This window comes from Pyrus communis, chromosome 8 (genome assembly GCF_963583255.1).
Source record: "Pyrus communis chromosome 8, drPyrComm1.1, whole genome shotgun sequence".
Lineage (NCBI taxonomy): Eukaryota > Viridiplantae > Streptophyta > Magnoliopsida > Rosales > Rosaceae > Pyrus > Pyrus communis.
Window position 1 is genome coordinate 17,347,425 of NC_084810.1, and position 20,222 is coordinate 17,367,646.

At 36.3% G+C, this 20,222-nt stretch overlaps 1 protein-coding gene across 1 annotated transcript; it reads right to left on the bottom strand.

The window, feature by feature from the left end:
- Positions 1-16,549: 16,549 nt before the first annotated feature.
- On the bottom strand, positions 16,550-19,070 carry LOC137743819 (xyloglucan endotransglucosylase/hydrolase protein 31-like). Its single transcript, XM_068483756.1, has 4 exons — positions 18,801-19,070; positions 18,445-18,545; positions 17,962-18,179; positions 16,550-17,267 (listed from the first exon to the last, which is right to left on the bottom strand). The coding sequence occupies exons 1-4, from the start codon at positions 18,997-18,999 to the stop codon at positions 16,907-16,909; spliced, it is 879 nt and encodes a 292-aa protein (XP_068339857.1). The 5' UTR covers positions 19,000-19,070; the 3' UTR covers positions 16,550-16,906.
- Between the last annotated feature and the right edge of the window lie 1,152 nt (positions 19,071-20,222).

Here is a 20,222-nt window from a genome sequence, read left to right on the forward strand (position 1 = left end):
TAGTGCATTTCAAGAGATCAAGAGCATACTTGGACTGATCTAGATGCATATTTTTGTTGGAATATGTTACTTCAACACCAAGAAAATAATGAAGAGGCCCCAAATCCTTCATCGAAAACAACGTACCAAGCTTCTTAATTAAATGATTCATTTGAAGTGGACTATTCCCTGTCAGCAAAATATCATCCACATAGATCAGAAGAATCAAATAAACACCACGGTGATTTAACACAAATAATGAATAGTCGCACTTTGACTCTTAAAAACCCAAATGAAGTAAAAATTCAAAAAACCTCTAAAACCAAGCACGAAGTCTTGTTTTAAACCATACAAACTTCTTTGTAGTTTACAAACATGAGTTGGGCATTACTTGTCGACAAACCCTGCTGGATGTCTCATGTACACCTCTTCTGCCATATAGCCATGTAAAAAGGCGTTCTGGACGTCTAGTTGACAAACATGCCATTTATTCGACACTACAAGACTAAGAACCATCTGAATAGTACTATGTTTGACAACTGGGCTAAAAGTCTCAGTGTAGTCAATCCCTTGTTTTTTATGGAAGCCATTGGCTACTAACCTTGCCTTATGACGTTCTATGGAACCATTTGCACGACGCTTTATTTGATAAACCCATTTGTTTGGAAACAAGTTCATCTAGGAATGATAGGGCACCAAACTCCACGTCCCACAATGCTGCAGTGCATTGAACTCCTTTACCATTGCATATCTCCACTCCTGATGTTTTACAACTCGACTAAAGCAAGTGGGATCAACAAGGTTGTTATTAGTAACAACATGCAATGCATATTTAGGGTTTGGTTTCCTAACACCATTTTGGGAGCGAGTAGTCATTGAATGAGCTTGTCGTGGTTCTTGCACTGAATCTCTCACTGGTTCATTATTTCGAAGACACGAAGTTATTTCTTGTTCATTAGAAGTTCCTATGGCTGAACTAGGTTGCCTAGGATTTTGGATAGACACGTTGAGATGGTTTGGAGATGGTGGATTTATTGTAGGTTGGCTAGTAAATGGTAGCGGCAATGGAGATTGATTAGGATCAGTTTGTGGGTTTAATACAAAAGCTGACTCATGTGGTGGTGGAGTAGTGGTGGGAGACACGACTTGAGGGAAAGCATTTGGATAATTGAAAAACAAATCTTGGCAAGATACAGTACCTTTATCAACACATTCCACTGAAGGTGTGAGTTCCTGGAAAGGAAAACAGTCTTCATCGAATAGGACATGGCAAGACAAATAAACTCATCTCGTGGATAAATCCAAACATTTATATCCTTGATGATTCAGCAAATACCCTAAAAATACACAAGACTTTGATTTGGACTCAAGTTTGTTCTTAGTATACAGTCTCAACCAAGGAAAACAATGACTCCCAAACACTTTGAACGACTCGTAGTTAGGCTTTTTGTGATGTAATTTTTCATATAGTGATGTATTAGACAATACACGAGTGGGGAGTCTATAATTATATATGTTGCCGTTGAAAAAGCATCAAACCAAAATTTGGAAGGAACATGAGCATGAGATAACATTACTAAACCAGTTTCGACAATGTGACGATGTTTTCTCTCAGCAAGACCGTTTTGTTCAGGATGTTTGGGACATGAAAACCTTTGAGAAATTCCATGTAAAGCAAGAAATTGACTAAATGCATGACTCTTGTATTCTCCACCTTCATCACATTGTAGAGTTTTAATTGAACAATTAAACATATTTTCAACTTTTGTTTTGAATTTAACAAAAATGTCAAACACTTCTGACTTATTTTTCATGGGAAAAATCCAAGAGTATCGCGAAAAATCATCCACAAATAATAAATAATAACGATAACCTTCATTTGAAATTATTGGAGAACACCAAACATCTGAATGTAAAAGTTCTAAGGGAAACATGGAAACAGACTCGGATGAACTGAAAGGCAACTTGGAACTTTTGCCTAACGGACAAGACTGACAAAACTTTACATCACTTGTGCCATGAATTGGCATTTGATTATTCAAAATTAAAAACTTTATTATTGGAGAAGCAAGATGCCCTAGGCGAGAATGCGATTTTTGTGCAGAGACACGAACTCCTACAAACGCTGAAAAATGATGATTAGATAATCCACCACCATTTGGAAATGGGTATAACCCATTCTCACACCTCCCTTGGAAAAACATCATCTTGGTCTTGAGGTCCTTAACAACAAAATAATATGGAAAAATTAGAATGTAGCAATGGTTATTTAGGGTAAATCTATGGGCAGAGATAATATTGGTAGAGGTTGACGAACAATGTAAAACATTCTTAAGGTTAAATGAGCAAGAATTAACATTAAATTGATTTGAACCAGAGTGAGCAATAGAGAGGCCAGTATCATTACCTACACCACCAATGTTTTCGTTACCGTTGTACTCTTTAGGGTTCACCAAATTCTGGAGGTCAGGTGTGATATGTGCATTTGCTCCTGTATCAATTAACCATGAACCATTTTTCTGGCGGTTCAAGGTGATGGGTGAAGAGGCCATTGCACTGAGATGCTAGGCTGGAATGCGTCTTTCATATGCGGCATTCATGCGCAAGTAACAGTCAAAGGCATGATGCCCTTCTTTTCCACAAATCTGGCAGGTTATTCGTCTTCCTCCAGCTACAAAACGTTCCTCATTATTGGCAAGAACACGCTGGTAATTATTGTTATTGCAAGGACCAAAGCCACGCTGGTTGATACCACCACGGTTGGACAGAAAGCTAGCCCGTCCACCACCACAAGAACGTCCACCATGTCCTCTTGCAGCTACAAAAGCGTTCACATCGGCTAATTTAACTAGTGGGACAATTTGTTCCGCCATTCTCCTCTCTGTAGTCAAGAGAAGAGCTTCAAGAGTAAGGTACGTGATCGGAGTATCACGTGTCTACGCTGCATTAACTGTCATTTCGAACGCAGAACCAAGGTTCTTCAAAATGATTTGGAAGAGTTCATCATCGTCCACAGGCTTACCAGCTAAAACCAATTTGTTAGCAATGACATTCATCTTATCAAGAAAGTCAGTGACAGATAAATCACATTTCTTACTTTTGAGTTGTTCATTTCGCAAGAAAAGAATTCGATTCTACGAAGAGGAAGCATACCTTTGCTCCAGTGCTTCCCATGATGGACGAGCTGATCGTTTGCTTGCCACAATGGCAAAAATAAAGGCTATAAGGGAGCCATTGATCCAACTGAGGATCATTTGGTCTTACTGCATCCAAGTGATGTAGGCAAGATTGATAGTGATGCTTCCAGCGAGATGCTTGGATGGACAAACAACGAGACCATCAATAACCATAACGGATAGTTAGTCCTATCGAGTTTGATGTTGACAATGGTAGTCATGGACAAAGACATGTTGACTAGAGCAGTTGCAAGGGGGGTTTGTTAAGAATCAGGGATGTTGTTGTTGTTGGAAGACATGATGGGTAGGAAAAAAAATGGATCGTTTGTCGTTGGATTGAAAATGCTCTGATACCATAAAAGAACTAGGATTGCAAGGAAGGTAAAACACGCAGGAAAGCTATAAAACTACACAAGGTTTTTCACTATGATTGCATGCCCTCAACATTGTAGGGAGCAACCTTTTTATAATCACTTTTCAAATTACATCAGGGTTTCAAAAACCCTATTTACAAGCTTACATTTTGAAATTCAAATACTATAACTAATTATGATAAAACAACTATTCAAAATTCAAATGATTTTAACAGAAGCTCCACTTGATAAGTGTTGTTGATTGAGTAAACCAACTGAAGAGTTTCTTTTTGAAGAGGAAACTTGACTTCGTCTAACAAGAAGATGGCGATCGATGGTCGGTTCTGTGTTACAGAGGTGAGAGAAATAAAGAGAGTTTGAGTGAGAGAGAGAAAGAAACGGGATAAGAGAAAATTGGAGTTGATGTGGTGGTCTGGTATGACAGCTCGCACAAGAAGTGGAGGGTGTGTGGTTCCCGGCTTCTCTGTTTACAAAGTTAAAAAAAATAAATAAAATAAAATAAAATAAAATAAAATAAAAACTAGAGAAAGGAAATGAGGTGGCAGCAAGAGAATGGTCCAAGACTGCTGGAAGGTTACCTGGAGGCAAGGGAGCAGAGTGGTGTGTGGGTCCCATGTGGCTCACAAAACAAGACACAAAATATCTTTCAAATATAAAATTACTGTTTTATCCTCGGTATTCGGTGTTACGTAGAATCTTCGTTATAACTCGAAATTCAATTATGCTTGGGCCTACGCGTAAGTACCATTGAGTACTTCATGAATACAGTAAATATAATAGCTCATACTCGTCATGAATTGGCAGTCAATGAAAGTCAATAATATCGCCTTTAGGGATATTTTCGTCAATTCACTCTTTTAAGATTTATAAAATCGTAAAATTAGGGACATGTTACAATCTACCCACCTTAAAAAAATTTCATCCCCGAAATTTGAAATAACTTGCTATGCATAAGATAGTGAAAAGATAGAAGAAATATATATATTAGGCCCCTTAAGCAAAATGAACCCCAATTTTTTCAAAAAATTGGGATTAGGTGTGTGGCCCACTCTACATCGAATTCAACGATTTGAACCGTCATTTTGTAAGTCTCGTTTCATAGATCATCCTTACAAAAATTCAATTTAATCCGAAACAATTTGCCTATTTATTTATCAAGATAAAATTTCATTGTTTTTTATATAATAAAGTATTCGTTAATTTCTTTGAACTGAATTAGATGTTTTAAACATTTCCGATTTGGCTAATACTTTGCAAGGATGATCTATGACGTACAACTTGAAAAGTAGACGGTTCGATTCGTTAAAGTTTGAAGTGGGGCCCACTCCACATCGAACTTCAACGATTTGAACCGTATATTTTGTAAGTCTCAATCTATTCAATATAAAGCCATCTGTCTATTTAATTATCAAGATAAAATTTCATTGTTTCTAATATAAAAAAGTATTCGTTAATTTTTTTGAACCCAATTAGATGTTGTAAATATTTTCGATATGGCTAATATTTTGCAAGGAATATCTATGAGGTGTAACTTGAAAAATAGACGGTTTGAATCGTTAAAGGTTGATATAGTGTGGATCCAACAACTAATCCCTTTTTCTTTCTTTTTTTTTAAAAAAAAAAATGGGGATCCCTTCCCTTAAAGGCTTCCTATGTGTATATAATGAAGAAATCGAGTTAGAGTGGTTGAAAAAAAGAGAATGTCATTCCATCGCGATCTAATTGCAATGATTCATTTTTCATGCCACCAAACTCAAACTTTCCTTTTCCAACAGTAAAATCTCTGGTGGTGCTTACTGATACATTAGCCCTGCTTCAGGGTCATCAACTCATTCTAAATCAGGATTTTCCTTGGCCAGTAGGTTCTTTGTTTAAGTCAAGGGGTAGTTGCCAAAATTTTCTTATAGAATTCGATAAGTTGTCTAAGTCACTCAAAACTTAGAAAAAGCTAACACATTTTTTGTGCTCGAAGAGGTTGCAAGATTTGACATTTAGGTTCAAGAATCAAGAATGCCTACATCACGCGTGTGATGAATGCAATATTGCCTAAACTTATGCTCTGATACCAAATTGACACACCTTGACTTAGGATGTCCATTTGGACTCTGAATCAAGCTGTGCTAGCCAACACCTAGAGGGTGACGAAGCCATAAAGTGTAGTGAGGTGAAAATGTGAATAAATTTAAACCTACAGTGTCTAAATGGAAGAGTACGCAAGTGAGGGGATTGAACCAAATCCACACGTAATGTTGGAGTATAAGTAAAGTACAATTAAAGTAGAATGAGAATTATACCATCGAGGGTAATCTGTTATTCCAATATTTGCCAAGAATCCTCGTCGACACAAAAGCTCTGCCACTAAACCTGGAAGGGCAAAAAACAAGGTTGAGTGGGCCTAAAAATAAAGTTTTGTAAAAATCTTTTCGAAGCGTATAACCCATGACTGTACAACAACTATAGTTTCCAAATATATATACTACATATAGCCTAAAAACACTTACCATAAACAATAATACTTCAGGAATACGATTAGTCATAATATTTCACATATAATATCGGGTGTGCTCATCGACATATGCTAACACACTAGCTCATGCAGAGTTAATCTGACATGAACATGACTAGTGTAATAATGATTTATGCTCTAGTACTACAATCATATGAAGATTGGCGTTATGCGTGTCACATAAAAGTCCTAATTGCCTTTAGCAATCTAGGACAAGACTGGCACCTACAATGGATCCAAAGTGAGCGTATGGTGCAATGTGAACATACACGTGAAGACTGGCTCTGTTCCGGGCGAGTACAAACACCAATGTAGCACATGATGAGCAGATAAGCTAAATATTATCATGTAACGGTAAATCGATAATTCGATAATTCTAATCAACATAACAATATTCATGGCTGCAAATATAATTAAGGCATCCCATAATAGAACACATACATGTGAATCCTATAGGATTCAGAATAATTTCAAAAATTCTCAACATTACGACCTTTCTTATAAACATTAATTTAATTATGGCAATCACGTAGAAAATTCATTATTAAACACACACACACACACAATATATATATATATATATATATATATATATATATATATATATAAAGGAAAGACCCACTCACAAATACTTGCAAGATCACAACCCGCTCGAACTAGGAAAGCCAAAGTCTTTCATAGTAATTCCACCTAAGCATATATTGGGACCCATTAGTAAACCTCAACTAAAACAACTAAATTTTTGAAAATGGACGCGAGTTTGGAATCAGGGCGTCAAAATAAACTAGGAAGGGTTTCGGGAAATTTTCGTAAAAAGTCAACGGTTAACCCTAAAAGTTAACTGAGTTGCCCAAGTGGTCAACTACGTTAAAACTTCGGAATTTCACTAAATGGATGTCAAAAACGGACTCGGAGTGTCGAAATTAGCCTAAGAGGTTTTCCGAGAAAATTTTGAAAAAGTCAACAAAGGTCAACCGTTAACTTTAATAGAATATTCCATCTTTGGAAGGAATATTTTGTTAAAGTTAACTAGAAGGTTAACGGAATATTCCTCCTAAAATCTGAATGGATTCGGGTTAGGGTTAATGAGTCAAGTGTTTGGGCCGGTTCTGGTGATCCAGTTGGGCTAGTGGGGCGCACCCGGCGGACCCAATGAAAAAGAAGGCCAGATTCTGGAAATATTGGTCGGAAAAAAGAAAAAAAAAAAACAAAACAAAACAAAACAAAATCTGATCATCTTGATTTCTCAACTATTTTCAACACAAAATTTATGGATTTGAAGCTTAGGAAGAGAAGAAAACTTTTATACCAAAATCATGTCGAGCTATGGTCGGGATTGGCCGAAAAATGGCTCGAAGCCGCCGGATCTCTCGCAGAAAAACTAAGGAAGCTTCCCTCGGGGCATTTCTGCATCATAAAGTCGACAAAACATCTCAAAATTTCCCTAATGGTACATCAAAGCAAGAATTAAGAAGTTTTTGGGGGGTTTTTGAAGCTCACCTTTTCCAAGAACGGCTAGAACTCACAGGAGTTCGAGAGGTTAGGTGGTAATGTTGCTGCCTTTATGTTTACAAAGTGAATGAGAGATATATGGTTGTTGAGAGAGCATCATGGCTGCTGGTTACATGTTGCTAGGCTTGCAGCAAGTGGGTGATTCAACTGGGCTCGTCAGAGATGGTAGGTGGCGATGGGTCGTCGGTTTTGTGTTACAGAGGTGAAAGAGAGAAAGAGAAAGATAAAGATAAAAGAGTTTGAGTGTGAGAGAGAATGAACGGGATGAGAGAAAATGGGAGTTGAGGTGGTGGTATGGTAGGGTGGCTGGCCAGAAAAGTAGAGGGTGTGTGGTTCCCAACCTCTCGGCCTCGTTGTTTACAGAGACGAAGAAGATAATGAGAGAGAGAGAGTTTAAAAAAATAAAAATAAAAATAAAAACAAACTAGAGAGAGGAAATGAGGTGGCAACAAGAGAGTGGTCGAAGAGTATGCTGGAAGCAGACCCGGGGACAAGGGAGAATAGTAGTGTGTGGGGCTCACGTGGCTCACAAAATATCTTTCGAATATGAAAATTACTATTTTTCCCTCGGTATTCTGTGTTTTGTAGAATCTTTGTTAGAACTCCAAATTCAATTCCGCTTGAGCCTACGCTTTCATACCATCGAATACTTCGAGAATACAGTACTATAAAAACTCATACGCATCACGAATTAACGATCAACGAAAGTCAGTAATCTCACATCTAAGGGCATTTTTGTCAAATTACTCTTTTCAACACTTTAACGTTCATAAGTTAAATTGTTAGTCGTTAGCAAGGAGAGGATATGTGGGGATCCAACTTGCACATGATTGCCTCCACTAGTTTTGTAAAACACTACCTGCAAGAAATACATGTATAAAGAATGCACAATAAGATTTTTGGAGTGTCAATAATAATGCTCAAATATATATGTGACATTTAATTAGCACAACGTCACAATGACGATGAACACGTGATCTAAGTTGTTTTTTTGCCCAAAAGTATTGCTCTAGTACAGAAAACTGTTTTTCCTATGAAATCCCATTCGTCGCACAAAGAGAAATTTTGTCATGTAAAGGTTTAGTTAACAAAAACTTTGTCGCCCCTATGTACTCATCAAAGTTTGAGAGACAAACATTTGAGCGAAAAAACCAAAACTTCCTCGCGCGAAAATCTTTGCCCAACGAAAGTGGGTCTCAAAGGACTTTGTCGCGCTAAGATTTAAGAGATGAAACAGTTTCGTCACAACAACATTAAGGCCGCGATAGGATTTCATCGCATTAAGGCTTAGGCGAAGACTTCCCTTTGTACAAAAACCTTTGGGGTGAGGAAAGTTGTTGTCGGGTAAATCAAGACGCAATGAACTTTGCTCAATCATATTTGTTTTTCGAGTATTTTTTAATTTTATCATTTATAAATATTTTGTTGTGCATAATTTTAAGCAACGGAAGATGTGTTTGGGCGACGACATATTTTAGCCATGCAAATTATTTTTAAATTTTTTTTAATTTAAGTTTTTAGTTATTAAATTTTATTATATTGCATATTTTAATTAATTTAAGGGAACTTTAACAAAAAGCTCTCAGTACTGTTCACTTTAACGAAAAACCACATTTTTATACTAAAAAGTCAATCATGGTACTATTCACTTTACCCTTTATTTTGTCCTTATTGTTAAAACTCAAAGTTTTCAAGCCATTTTTATTAGTTTAGAAATGTGCACACAAGCAATAAAAATGTTCAAAACCAAACATAAAATTCTACAAACAAATCGGCATAACCGCCCTAAAAATTTAAAATTTCTCATAAACTACAAACTTTGATATACATATTGTCCAAAACCAACTAAGATATACAACAAAGTAAGTAAAATAATCAACTTTTATTTTAGTTTTGCAATCAAACTTTGTAACAAAAAATAGTCGTAAATTTCAAAAGTTGGTTCCTTGCCTGTGATGCTTATCCGTCACATGTCACAATCGTTGCATTATCAGATGATTGGTCATCTGGAGAAATGACTGAAGTAGCAACGGAATTGTATGAAAATTACCAAGCAAGACACTAAAGAAATTTCAATAAATTTGCAAACCCACCAAATATGAGACACGATTAAACATTGAAAAAGTAAATTTAATAACCCAAAAAATGTGTTCATAATTAGAAGACATAGAGACTTATTGTGGATATATTCGATCAAGGACGGTGAGAGTAGAAAAAAGGATAGAAGATATGGGAAATGGGGGAGAAGGAAGTTTCAAAGCTTTTTTGGTTTTTTTATTGGGGGGGGGGGGGGGGGTGGGAGGGAGGGAAATGTTGGGAATTGAGGAAGAAGATGAGGAAGACAAATAATTAGAAGAGAATGATGAGAATTTGGACTTTTAACCTGGAATCGGGAACCCTTGCGCAACGAAAGACCTTTATCTCCCAAAGTTCCATCTTCGTTGCTCCTTTGATTTTATGCCATTGTTATTGCACCTAACTTTCTGAAACTTTGCACAATGAAGTCTGAAGGTCATTCGTTGCACACTTCATCTTGGGCAATGAATGGTTTCGCCAACTAAAGATTTCGTTTGTTGTGCGAAAAATGTGCCAAATCTTCATTTTACTGCGAATTTTTTTTCTAGAGTTTGTGCAACAAATAGATTATGTCATAGGGCAAACAACTGTTGCGCAATGAAATGTTTCATCCCGCAAAGTTTTTGGTTTTTTTTTTTTTTTTGGCTGTCAACGTTTGGCATGACAAAGTGCCTGTTTTGTCAAGCAAAGTAATCTTGGGTGACGAAATAGGCTTCGCCGCCTTAAATTTTCTCAATCAAGCAGTTTTTTCTACTAATGTTGGCTTTGATTTTAAAAGACTAACCAGATTTGAGGAGCTTCATTTTCACACCATTTTCAATATCTCGTACATTCATTTGTATTTATTTTTTACCATCAGATTAAGTAAAGTAAACAAACTAAAATGACTAAATACGGGTATGGTGCCTAATGGAAACATGGAAGTTCACTTGCATTTAAAAAGTTGAAACAAAAGATGAATTTTCATGAACTTATTCATTACAATCCTCACAAAAATGTTATTACAAAAAGAACTCATTTGCTTCGTCAAGAACACATCTACCTCCAACTTTGACAAAATATGCATTCTTATAAATCGACATTTATCCAAATATGATCATGAGCGTTTAGTGATTGTTCATCAACAATCTCATATGAACCAAAGAGTTGATTAAAAGTTTTCCTCTTAAATTTTGTGAGTTCGTCGTATTTGGTACTGAAACATTTTCGTCCTACAAAGATTATGAAATGCCATCCACCAAATTTTACTATTCATTATCATGTTTTTAATGTCGATGTGTTTTTATTTATTATTTATTTGTGTTTGATTTTGGATTAGATAGATAAACCATAAACCTTGAGTCCATGAGGTCGTAGGTGCGAAAGAAGCCTAATTTCGAGACAGAACGAAGAAATGTGAGCATTTTAAGTCAAGCGGCATTTTGTTAATGGAAAATTGAGCTCAGGCTATCTTCAACCGAAGAGGTTATAATTTCAAATTTTAGCCCCGTATTCAATTATTCGCATATACGTATGAGGTGAAGCAATTTTTTTTCTTCCAAGGGTAAGGGATCTATAATACCCACCCTAACTTTATAGTTTGTTAAACTTTTGTATTTCATTGATTTGTTTTTTCTAAGATTTTTGAAATTATTTTTTGTATAATCTATTTTGTTCTACTTTTATGAACTTTTTTTATGTAAAAAAATTCAAATTTTGAAAAGAAAAAAAATATATTGTTTATGGGTTAGCGAACAGATGGATGAATATTTATAGAGTTTTAGTGTTGGATTTCATTTAGATTAATTATGGGGTAGTGAACGAATGGATGGATCTTTCTAGAGTTTTGAAGGAGTTTTAGGGCTAGATTTGATCTGGATTAATAATATCACTTTGACTATTGAATCAAAGCTGTTAGAAACTGATGTAGCTGGGCATGCTACACTGGATCAAAAACCAAGAGCACTCGCCAGCCATTGAATAGCAACGACTCTATCATCAGGGCCAAGGAGCAATGAGATTAGTGCTGTCGCCTGCATCCAATCTCTCTCTCCTGCTGCTCCTGGTGTGCAGGGCTCCACCATGCCCCCTCTTCACGTGCTGAAGCTTGTGGCTTGGGACCATGATCCACCTGGGGTGGGGAGAGAACCCAAATTCCCTCCCCCAATCCTAAAATTCCATTTTTCTCACCTCCGAAATATATATGCCTTGGAGAGATTATGGGCCCAAAATTTGGATGTTTTTGCTTCCCACCCTCCGGCTGGAGCCAGCCGTACAAATACACCAACCAAAATTATCCATACTCTCGAAATGCAATCTTTATTATCCTTCTTGACGAAAACACCTTCAAGTGACAAGTCAAAAATTGCAATTCTATGTGAACTAATTTTTAAGACCATTATAGTGTCGATAATGTATAATATTGTATCCAATAACCTATTAATATTAGTTGAAAATATATTAAAATTATGTCAATAACACATTAACTTATAAGATATTTTCATTAAAAGGGCTCGTAAAAAGCTATATTTGAGAGTGGGTATTTTTAGTTGGTGGTTTGTGACATGGCCACGTAGCCCAATTTCCCCACCCCCCCCCCCCCAACACACAAAACAAAAAAAAAAAGTACCCGGAGGTTTCAATAAATTTCCCAAAAATCGCTGACCAAGATTCAAGAACCTAACTCCAATTGCGACCCGACGAATCGAGCCAGTTTCAAACGAATTTTTCTGGCGCAGTTGGACATGAAAATCCCTATAAAAAAAGGATCGCGTACGAACTTACCAAAACATTGTAATTAAGATTTCAAGAGGGCATGGCAAATTGGCAATCTCTATTGAAAAAAAGGGAATGGCAAATAAAGGTTTCAAGTTTATAAATTGCAGTGATAAAATGTGTAAAAGTTAAAGGCCTTCGAAACTAGCTAGAGAGTTTTTCACCTTTCAAAAACTTGGTGAAAAATGAATGAAACCCCCCTTAAACAAGCTAGAAATAAGTCAATAACAACATCCAACCCAACATTGATAAGACAGACATGCATATTTCACATTGACAGATACCAGGATACTAATCATAAACAAGCCTTGACATAAGTTAGTTCATGAACATTCATACGAAGCATACATAGACAACTACTTCATTACGTAAAACAGACACCATGCACGAAATCGAAATAAGCACGAAACGGTTAAGCTAATAGTAGTCGATGCGATTCTTCTTGTTGTTGTAGTGGAACTTGGATGATGAAGATTCAGTCTTGCTTGGATAAACAGACTCCTTGAACTTCATCTGGGTCTGGTACTCGGTGGTAAACCCTAACTCCTTGTCCACGTACTTTTCGGTAGAGGTGAACTTAGCTTCTTGCTTGTAGCCCAACCGACCAGTGCTCATGTCCACGAACTGTTCAGCCTTGTAATTTTCAGTGTAATGGCCTGAGACTCCACCGTATTCATCTTTGTACAAAGATCGAGCTTTGCTCTGAATTTCTCTGGACTCATTGAGCTTTGGTTTGCTCAAAGGCACCACTTTAAGGTAGCCAATCGTGCCACTGTTTGCATACTCAGACTGCTTTGTATCTTTCTTCTTCGTCATTCTGTTAATGCAGAGGTATTGTGTTTAAGTTTTGAACTTTGAGACGGGGTTTTAATTACTCCAGGCCTCCCCACTTGTAAATTTAAAAAACTGCACCGCTATTTAATTTTAATTGAATTTTTGTGTGTACTGATGAACTGATCGATGACGGCATGGACAGCAGATTGCATCATCATTTCAGGCTACTGCATGAATAGTCACATCGCTAGAATTCATAGGCATCACATCGGCATGGTCAGCAGATTTCAGGCTACTGCATTCTTTTCCAACGATAAATAATTAAAAAAGTACATTTGCTTAAATATTTTAAGGTTATCTAGGTGATGCTTTTCTTGTTTCTGCTCCTGTTATTTGACATATTGTCATGCAGTAAGTATAAACATTGATACTTGTTTCGAGATGTATGTGATGCTTTGGTTCTATATGAAAATTATTGAAGGTGGGCTGGATTAATCATTTCGTGAAGATAGGGTTATGTTATTGTGAAGAACACATCCAGTTCTCAATTACTCATTGACGTGATCTCGTTGTTTTGCAGACTCATGTGAGAACAGAAGGTGATGATCTACACGAATGCATAGGGGTATGGATGAATTCTGATATTTTCAACTTGCAAAAACAAAATGCATCTTTTCATTAAGGCTATAAGGAGCATTTACATTCCTGGATTCAGGTGAATGTAACAAAATATGACTGATTCAAATCTCGTTTATATACTCTCAATGTTGTCGTTTGAAAGATAACTTAGTTTATATGCATGGCAATCACTGAGATATTCTTAATTCAACAAGATAGTTCTCAATGAATGCTTTTTTTGGCATGTAGGTTTTTGCCTACCAAGAGTAGCAGCGAAGGGTGGAGATTAGATAAGAAAAGTAGTGAATCCATACAGACATTGAATGCAAAAAAGGGCAAAAGGAAGGGAGATTCGAGAAATCTCGTTAGTCTGTTAATGATGCCGCACAAGAAAAGAAGTATTCCACGTTTTTATAGACAATCAACTCCCAGTTGCAGAGAATTTGAATAACTCAAGATTGTAAGTTTATTAAAATCTTTAATTTAGCCAGCTTAACAAAAATCTAATACAATCAATTTGAATCAAATTATCAAGGTTGGCAAGAAGTCGATGTTTTGTGCATTGGATAAAAGTAGACGTTGTATATTTACACAATTACGCTGCTAGATCCTCACATTTTGTTTATTTTCTCACTTTTTAAATAGGTGACTGTAATTGTTAATGAAACGCTCAGCTTTACCCTCCAACCGGTATTCTTGCAAGGCAAGCAACAAAGAAGGTTAAGCTCGGGAGCTTGGAAATTCCTGCTGGTGCACAAATTTATTTGGCGTTGGTTGCTCTCCATCACGACACAGATTAGGGGTAGTAGTGTGCTCTCAAGGTCCTTTGTTTGGAGGTGTTCAAAGAAATGTGAAGTGTTCAAGTGACAATGTCCTTGTTTGTTGGAGGTCTCTGGATAGTTTCGTATTTCTTTGTATATCTCATCGTTTTGTTGTTAGCTTTAGTTTACTATACAACTATAAAGTTTGAATCTATGATTTTTTATTTAATTTTTATATTGTAGTAAATGTGTAATTTTGTTTATAAATATTATATAATACATTTATTAAACAATTTATTTATTTTTTGGAATTTTTTTTTATAACGGGCATTAGCCGTGACCAATTTGTAACCACAACGGTTATAGTGCACATGGTTTTAGATTTTAATCTACAACGGCCACAATCTGTACAATTGACAACGGGCATAGCCCGTGTTAGAATTTGTGACTTTCTATCACATCCAGATTACTAACGGGCATAATATCTATAATGGATTGCAATCTATCACTGGCATCGACCGTGATAAATGAGCTTTTTTCTACTAGTGATTATGAGGTGTGTGACATCAAATCTTGAACTGTTAATAATGTTTTCAATGGAATTTATTGGAAGCCCAAAAGGCCCAAAAGAATACAAACTAAATCTCCTAAGGCCCAAGCTAGCCCATAATGTGATTGTTTCTCCGGTCCCCTTCGATAATGAGCTTTACTCTCATGCATGCGTACTGTTTAATCACGAGTTTAGATTTACTAGGATGATTGAAAAAGATATTAGACTTTTGAATCCTTACTCTCATGCATGCATCCTTTCTCTGTCCACTTTTTCTTAATCATTTGAATCATTTTTGTACTGTCGTCACACTTTCCACACATGTTAACGTCAATGTTTCATTAAGATAGGCCTATGATCAACATTGATATTTTTTATAACTTAACTATCCGCTAATCCAATAGGAGTGGAGTTTTTTCCCTATAATCTTGATGTAATTAGAAATGGGACCATATTGATGTAAATCGTAATTTTGTTTCAAATCTCCTAAGTGGATTTCTTACACAAAAGGTGTATACTCTAAATTATTGGGGGATGGTATTTAGTTACAAAAAATAGGAATTAAAATGATTTTGGTTATTGAGTTCTATACATTTAGCAAAATATGAGTATAAATTCATTTCACTTCTCAACTTTTTCTTGTATTTACTAACACATATAGAATCAGAAAAGTGTGAATTTTTACTTACGATCCACACTAAAATGCCTAAAAACTATGAATTAGGTCAATTAGGGAAGCTATTGAATCCAATTCTCTTTTCCTTACTTCCCTTATTTTTAAGGTCTCAAATTTCTTCATTCTCGCACTTCGATAAAGTAAACATACCTTAGATTATATACAAAGTATTTTTTAGGAGAAAGACTTTTATGGAAAAGGTTCACCCGCACAGTAGTGTTTGTTGAGAATGAATCCCACATTGATGTGAAAATGACTTTGCAAGGTCCATCCTCTCATCAAGGTGGGATTCATTCTCAACACACCCCCTCACGTGTGGTGAAATTTCAAGTCTAACACGTGGACAACACAACTCAAGTGGCATGGAGTATGTGTGGCCGTTAAGCTTCACACGTGACAATCTACTCTGTAACCATGGAAAAAAAAGTCACCGGAATTGTTTAGTAAAAGATTTGTATTTAATTTGTAATTCCTTTTTTTTGTTGTGAGCCTTATTAGGTTAGAGATTTACTATGAGAATGCTCCCGTGTATATTGTACTATTCAGATCAATGAAATTCATTCATTCTCAACAATGTTCTAGTCCAATAATACAAATATTATTTGCAAATCTTTTAATTCTCAATTCTCATTACATAATATATATTATTGAACCGAAATGTCGCCGTCCCTTCCATATAAATTGCTTCTTTTCAGTTTCAATGATAATTCATTAATACAGTGAGCAGTTAAAAAGATCCAAAGACAATTGTCCCAACTCACAAGGGAGCAATTGTTTGATACTTTTGCATGAATGCAAAGTGGAATAAATCACAACCGTGCCTCTCTGTCGACCAATAAAAACAGAATAATGCTTTCACTAACAGATAAATATTTTGGTACATTCATGCAATACTCCAAATTCAGAGGGCCTTGGACGCTCAACCACTCTTTCACAAGGTGGGATCCATCTCACGGGAGGCCCTCCAACAATTTCCAAGCCAACTGTTTATAACTGAAAACGAAAACAATTCAATTAACTTGTGTAGTACCATATGCAGCCAGAAGGAGCCATTCTTCCTAACACATGTGCACATTTTCCACTTTGTGCTCATGATCTACAGGTAAAAAAGAATGGCTCCTTACAGGCTTAAGCAAAAGCCGAGCTAATCTCAGCATTCGGGTGTTTGTGTATGGTCTCTCTTTGGATCATGGCAATAGTCATAGACCAAGTAGTTCCGCTGCACCCACTCCATGGCCGAGTACTGCTGCTGACTCAGCCCCGATGAGCCGAACGGTGAGGCGGAGGGCGGTCGGCATAACGTAGGGCTATCGGATTTACACCCACCAAGCTTGAAATTGTTGTACTTGCCAATAAATGGTTGGTACTTGTAGTCGGCTTTGTATTTTCCATCCTCTGTGGCCCATGATGATGCATCCCATATCGATCCATATGCCCACATCGGCCTCAATGGAAATGTGGCATCACTGTCTCTCTGGTACCTTCTTATGGGCACATCATCCACCAGGAATCTGCAAATTAATTACATCATGTAAATATCTATAGAACATATTTAAGTCAAATGAAATTTTATGCCGCCTCACAGTTTAACATTGATTCTTGTACTATATGTATCAAACAATTTGGATTTGATGTAACAAACTCAATGAATATGAAAGATTTTAAGCCAAAAGGAAAACAAAAGGGTAATGCTAGGGAGACTATATAAATTTGTGGATTAAATGTTGCAAACTAAATGACATGAAAATTGATGATTGAATTATTACTTAAGTGTTAATTAACGTGTTTATTTCTATTGGTGATGCATCGTTTAGTTTACAAATTTAGTTTACAAATTAGTCTATCTAGTATTACCCAAAACAAAAACAAGAATATAAAGCGGGCCGAGTTTGATAATTATTTAGTTTTTTTTTTTTTTTGGATAGAAGTTTGATAATTATTTAGTTTTGTTTTACCTTTTGTGCATGAAATGTAAAAAAAAATGATTAAATACAAAAATGCATAATACAGAAAAAGAAAACTGAAAACAAAAAATCAAATAGATATGAGAGGAAATAATTGTGGTTCACAGATTCCCCTTCTAAACTACAGTGGACAAGACACTAGACAGTTTGGCTTGATGTTTACCATACCTAAAAACACATGTGACATGCCATGTACAAAGGTACAAGATTCAAGAATTTTGTGGCACTACTCTATACTCACATGATCTCAGTAGGGTTCCATAATATAGCGTAGTTGTGAAAGTCCTGTGTTGGATCAAACCAGAGATGAAATCTCTTCTCTCTTCCAATGATGTTTCCATCTCCACTTCCTCTAATGTACACATTGGTTTGCAGAGTATAGGGCTTATCAGGAGTTGTACCAAGGAACTCAATATCGATTTCATCGTGGTTCCCCGGATGTTCTTCGTTGTTGGAGAGCTATTAAAACAATTTAAAAAGTTAGACTTAAACACAATTTTCACTTTTGTATTCAATATAAGAATTTAACAATCCAATATTAACGTGTGCACAAGAAGTGATATCGATACACCCATTTTCTCCTCTACATACATGTTTATTCTACCCTTTGAATAGTATAAATGAGAGAAAGTAAGTGACAAATATAAGTAAGGTTGCACAGAAGGGAAAAAAATGTGTAGAAATCGTTTTGAATGTGCACTTATGCAAGCAACGTCTCACATACATAGAATGAAGTAATTACTCCAGCAGTGTAACCAGGTTGGAGCTTAACGGCTGCACCAAAATATCCAGAACGGTACGGATGAAGTGACTTGAACCCACTTCCTGAAATATGTCAAAAAAGTAGCAGAGAATAAAACAATCTGAGAAAATAAGCACAGAAAACACTTAAACTGCAGTACAAAAAAGCAAGAAAATATGCTGAAAAAAAAAAAAAAACAATTGAGGTATGGAGTGAAATCTTCTAATTTGATGAGAAGCCAAATCAAAACTCAAAAGCACTTGATGAAGGTATAAAAAAGCATGAAGCTTTGCTTAAAAACTAATGAGAAATGAAGTGAATCTTATAGGGTTGAGTACCTGAGCTACTGTCAAGCCAGAGTGTTAAAGTACCATGGTCTAAATTTTGATGTTGAGGACCCCAAAGGGTTCTAAAGCCCTGATCAAACCCTAGAGTGCTAATTTTAAAACTAGGGTTATAGCCAGGTGAGGGGGGACCCTGAGCAATGCTTGAAGAAATCATTAGGAAAAGAAGGATTAGGAAGATGAGAGGAGCCATGAAGATTGAATTAAGAAAAGGATAGAAGGAAATGCAGCGAAAAACAGAGGGGTGGGGTATGAGAATTTTGAAGTTAGGTAGGCATATGAAATGAGTATGGGATTACATTTGGGTATAAATAGAGTTATCTATAGGCTTCACATTGCAAAGGTGATAAGTTGGTTGATGGGGAAGTTATGCCTGTAGACAAAAAGTTTACCTAAAAGGATAAAACAATAAAGATAATAAAAGAAAAGAGGGTAAATTGACATTTGACTTCTGAACTATTATTCTAGTGAAAATTGACGCCATAAACTTTTTTTTTTTTTTGGGTAAATTAACCCTGAACTAATTGAAATCAACCAATTAATCTCTCGTCGTCGGATTCTATGAAATTTGATCCACTTTGCCGTCAAATATTGATAGAACTTTACCCTCAAGAGTGAATCACAAGTTGGTCACGTGCTAGTATTTGATGGCAAGGTAGATGAAATTTCATCGAATTTGACAATGAGAGGTTAATTGGCTAATTTCAAATAGTTCAGGAGGTTAATTTATCAAAAAAGAAAGTTCAGGGGGATCAATTCAACTAGAGTAATAAATTAGAGGGTCAAACGATAATTTACTCAAGAGAAAAATAGTTCAACATGTGGGATAGGGTTTTTGACTTTTCTCTCCTTTCCCCTCAAATAGATGTAACGAAAAAACTTCCATTTATGTCAGAAAATATTGTTAGTTGTAAGTCATTGTTGTTCCCTGAGAGAATCAAAGATTAACTGTTTAATTTGTTTGCTTCATGACAAGACTGCTTACCTTATAATTATGTCATAGATTTCGGAGAGAAATTTCCCAAAATAGCTTAAAGCTTGGACATGTATATATGTACATTCTTTGTGATCCTGACCAAGTATGACGGAGCTTTGTGGATGTGCATAAAAAGTGAAAGAGTGGGTGTGACATCCCACATCGTCCAGGAGAGTGATCCTTAAATGTATATTATCATCCCTACATAGCACGTGGCCTTTTGGAAGCTCACTGGCTTCGGGTTCCGTAGGAACTCTGAGGTTAAGCGAGAAAGGGGCTAGAGCAATCCCATGATGGGTGACCCACTGGAAAGTTGCTCGTGAGTTTCCAAAAACAAAACCGTGAGGGCGTGGTCAGGGCCCAAAGCGGACAATATCGTGCTACGGTGGTAGAGCGGGCCCGGGAAGTGACAATTTGGTATCAGAGCCTAACCCTGACCG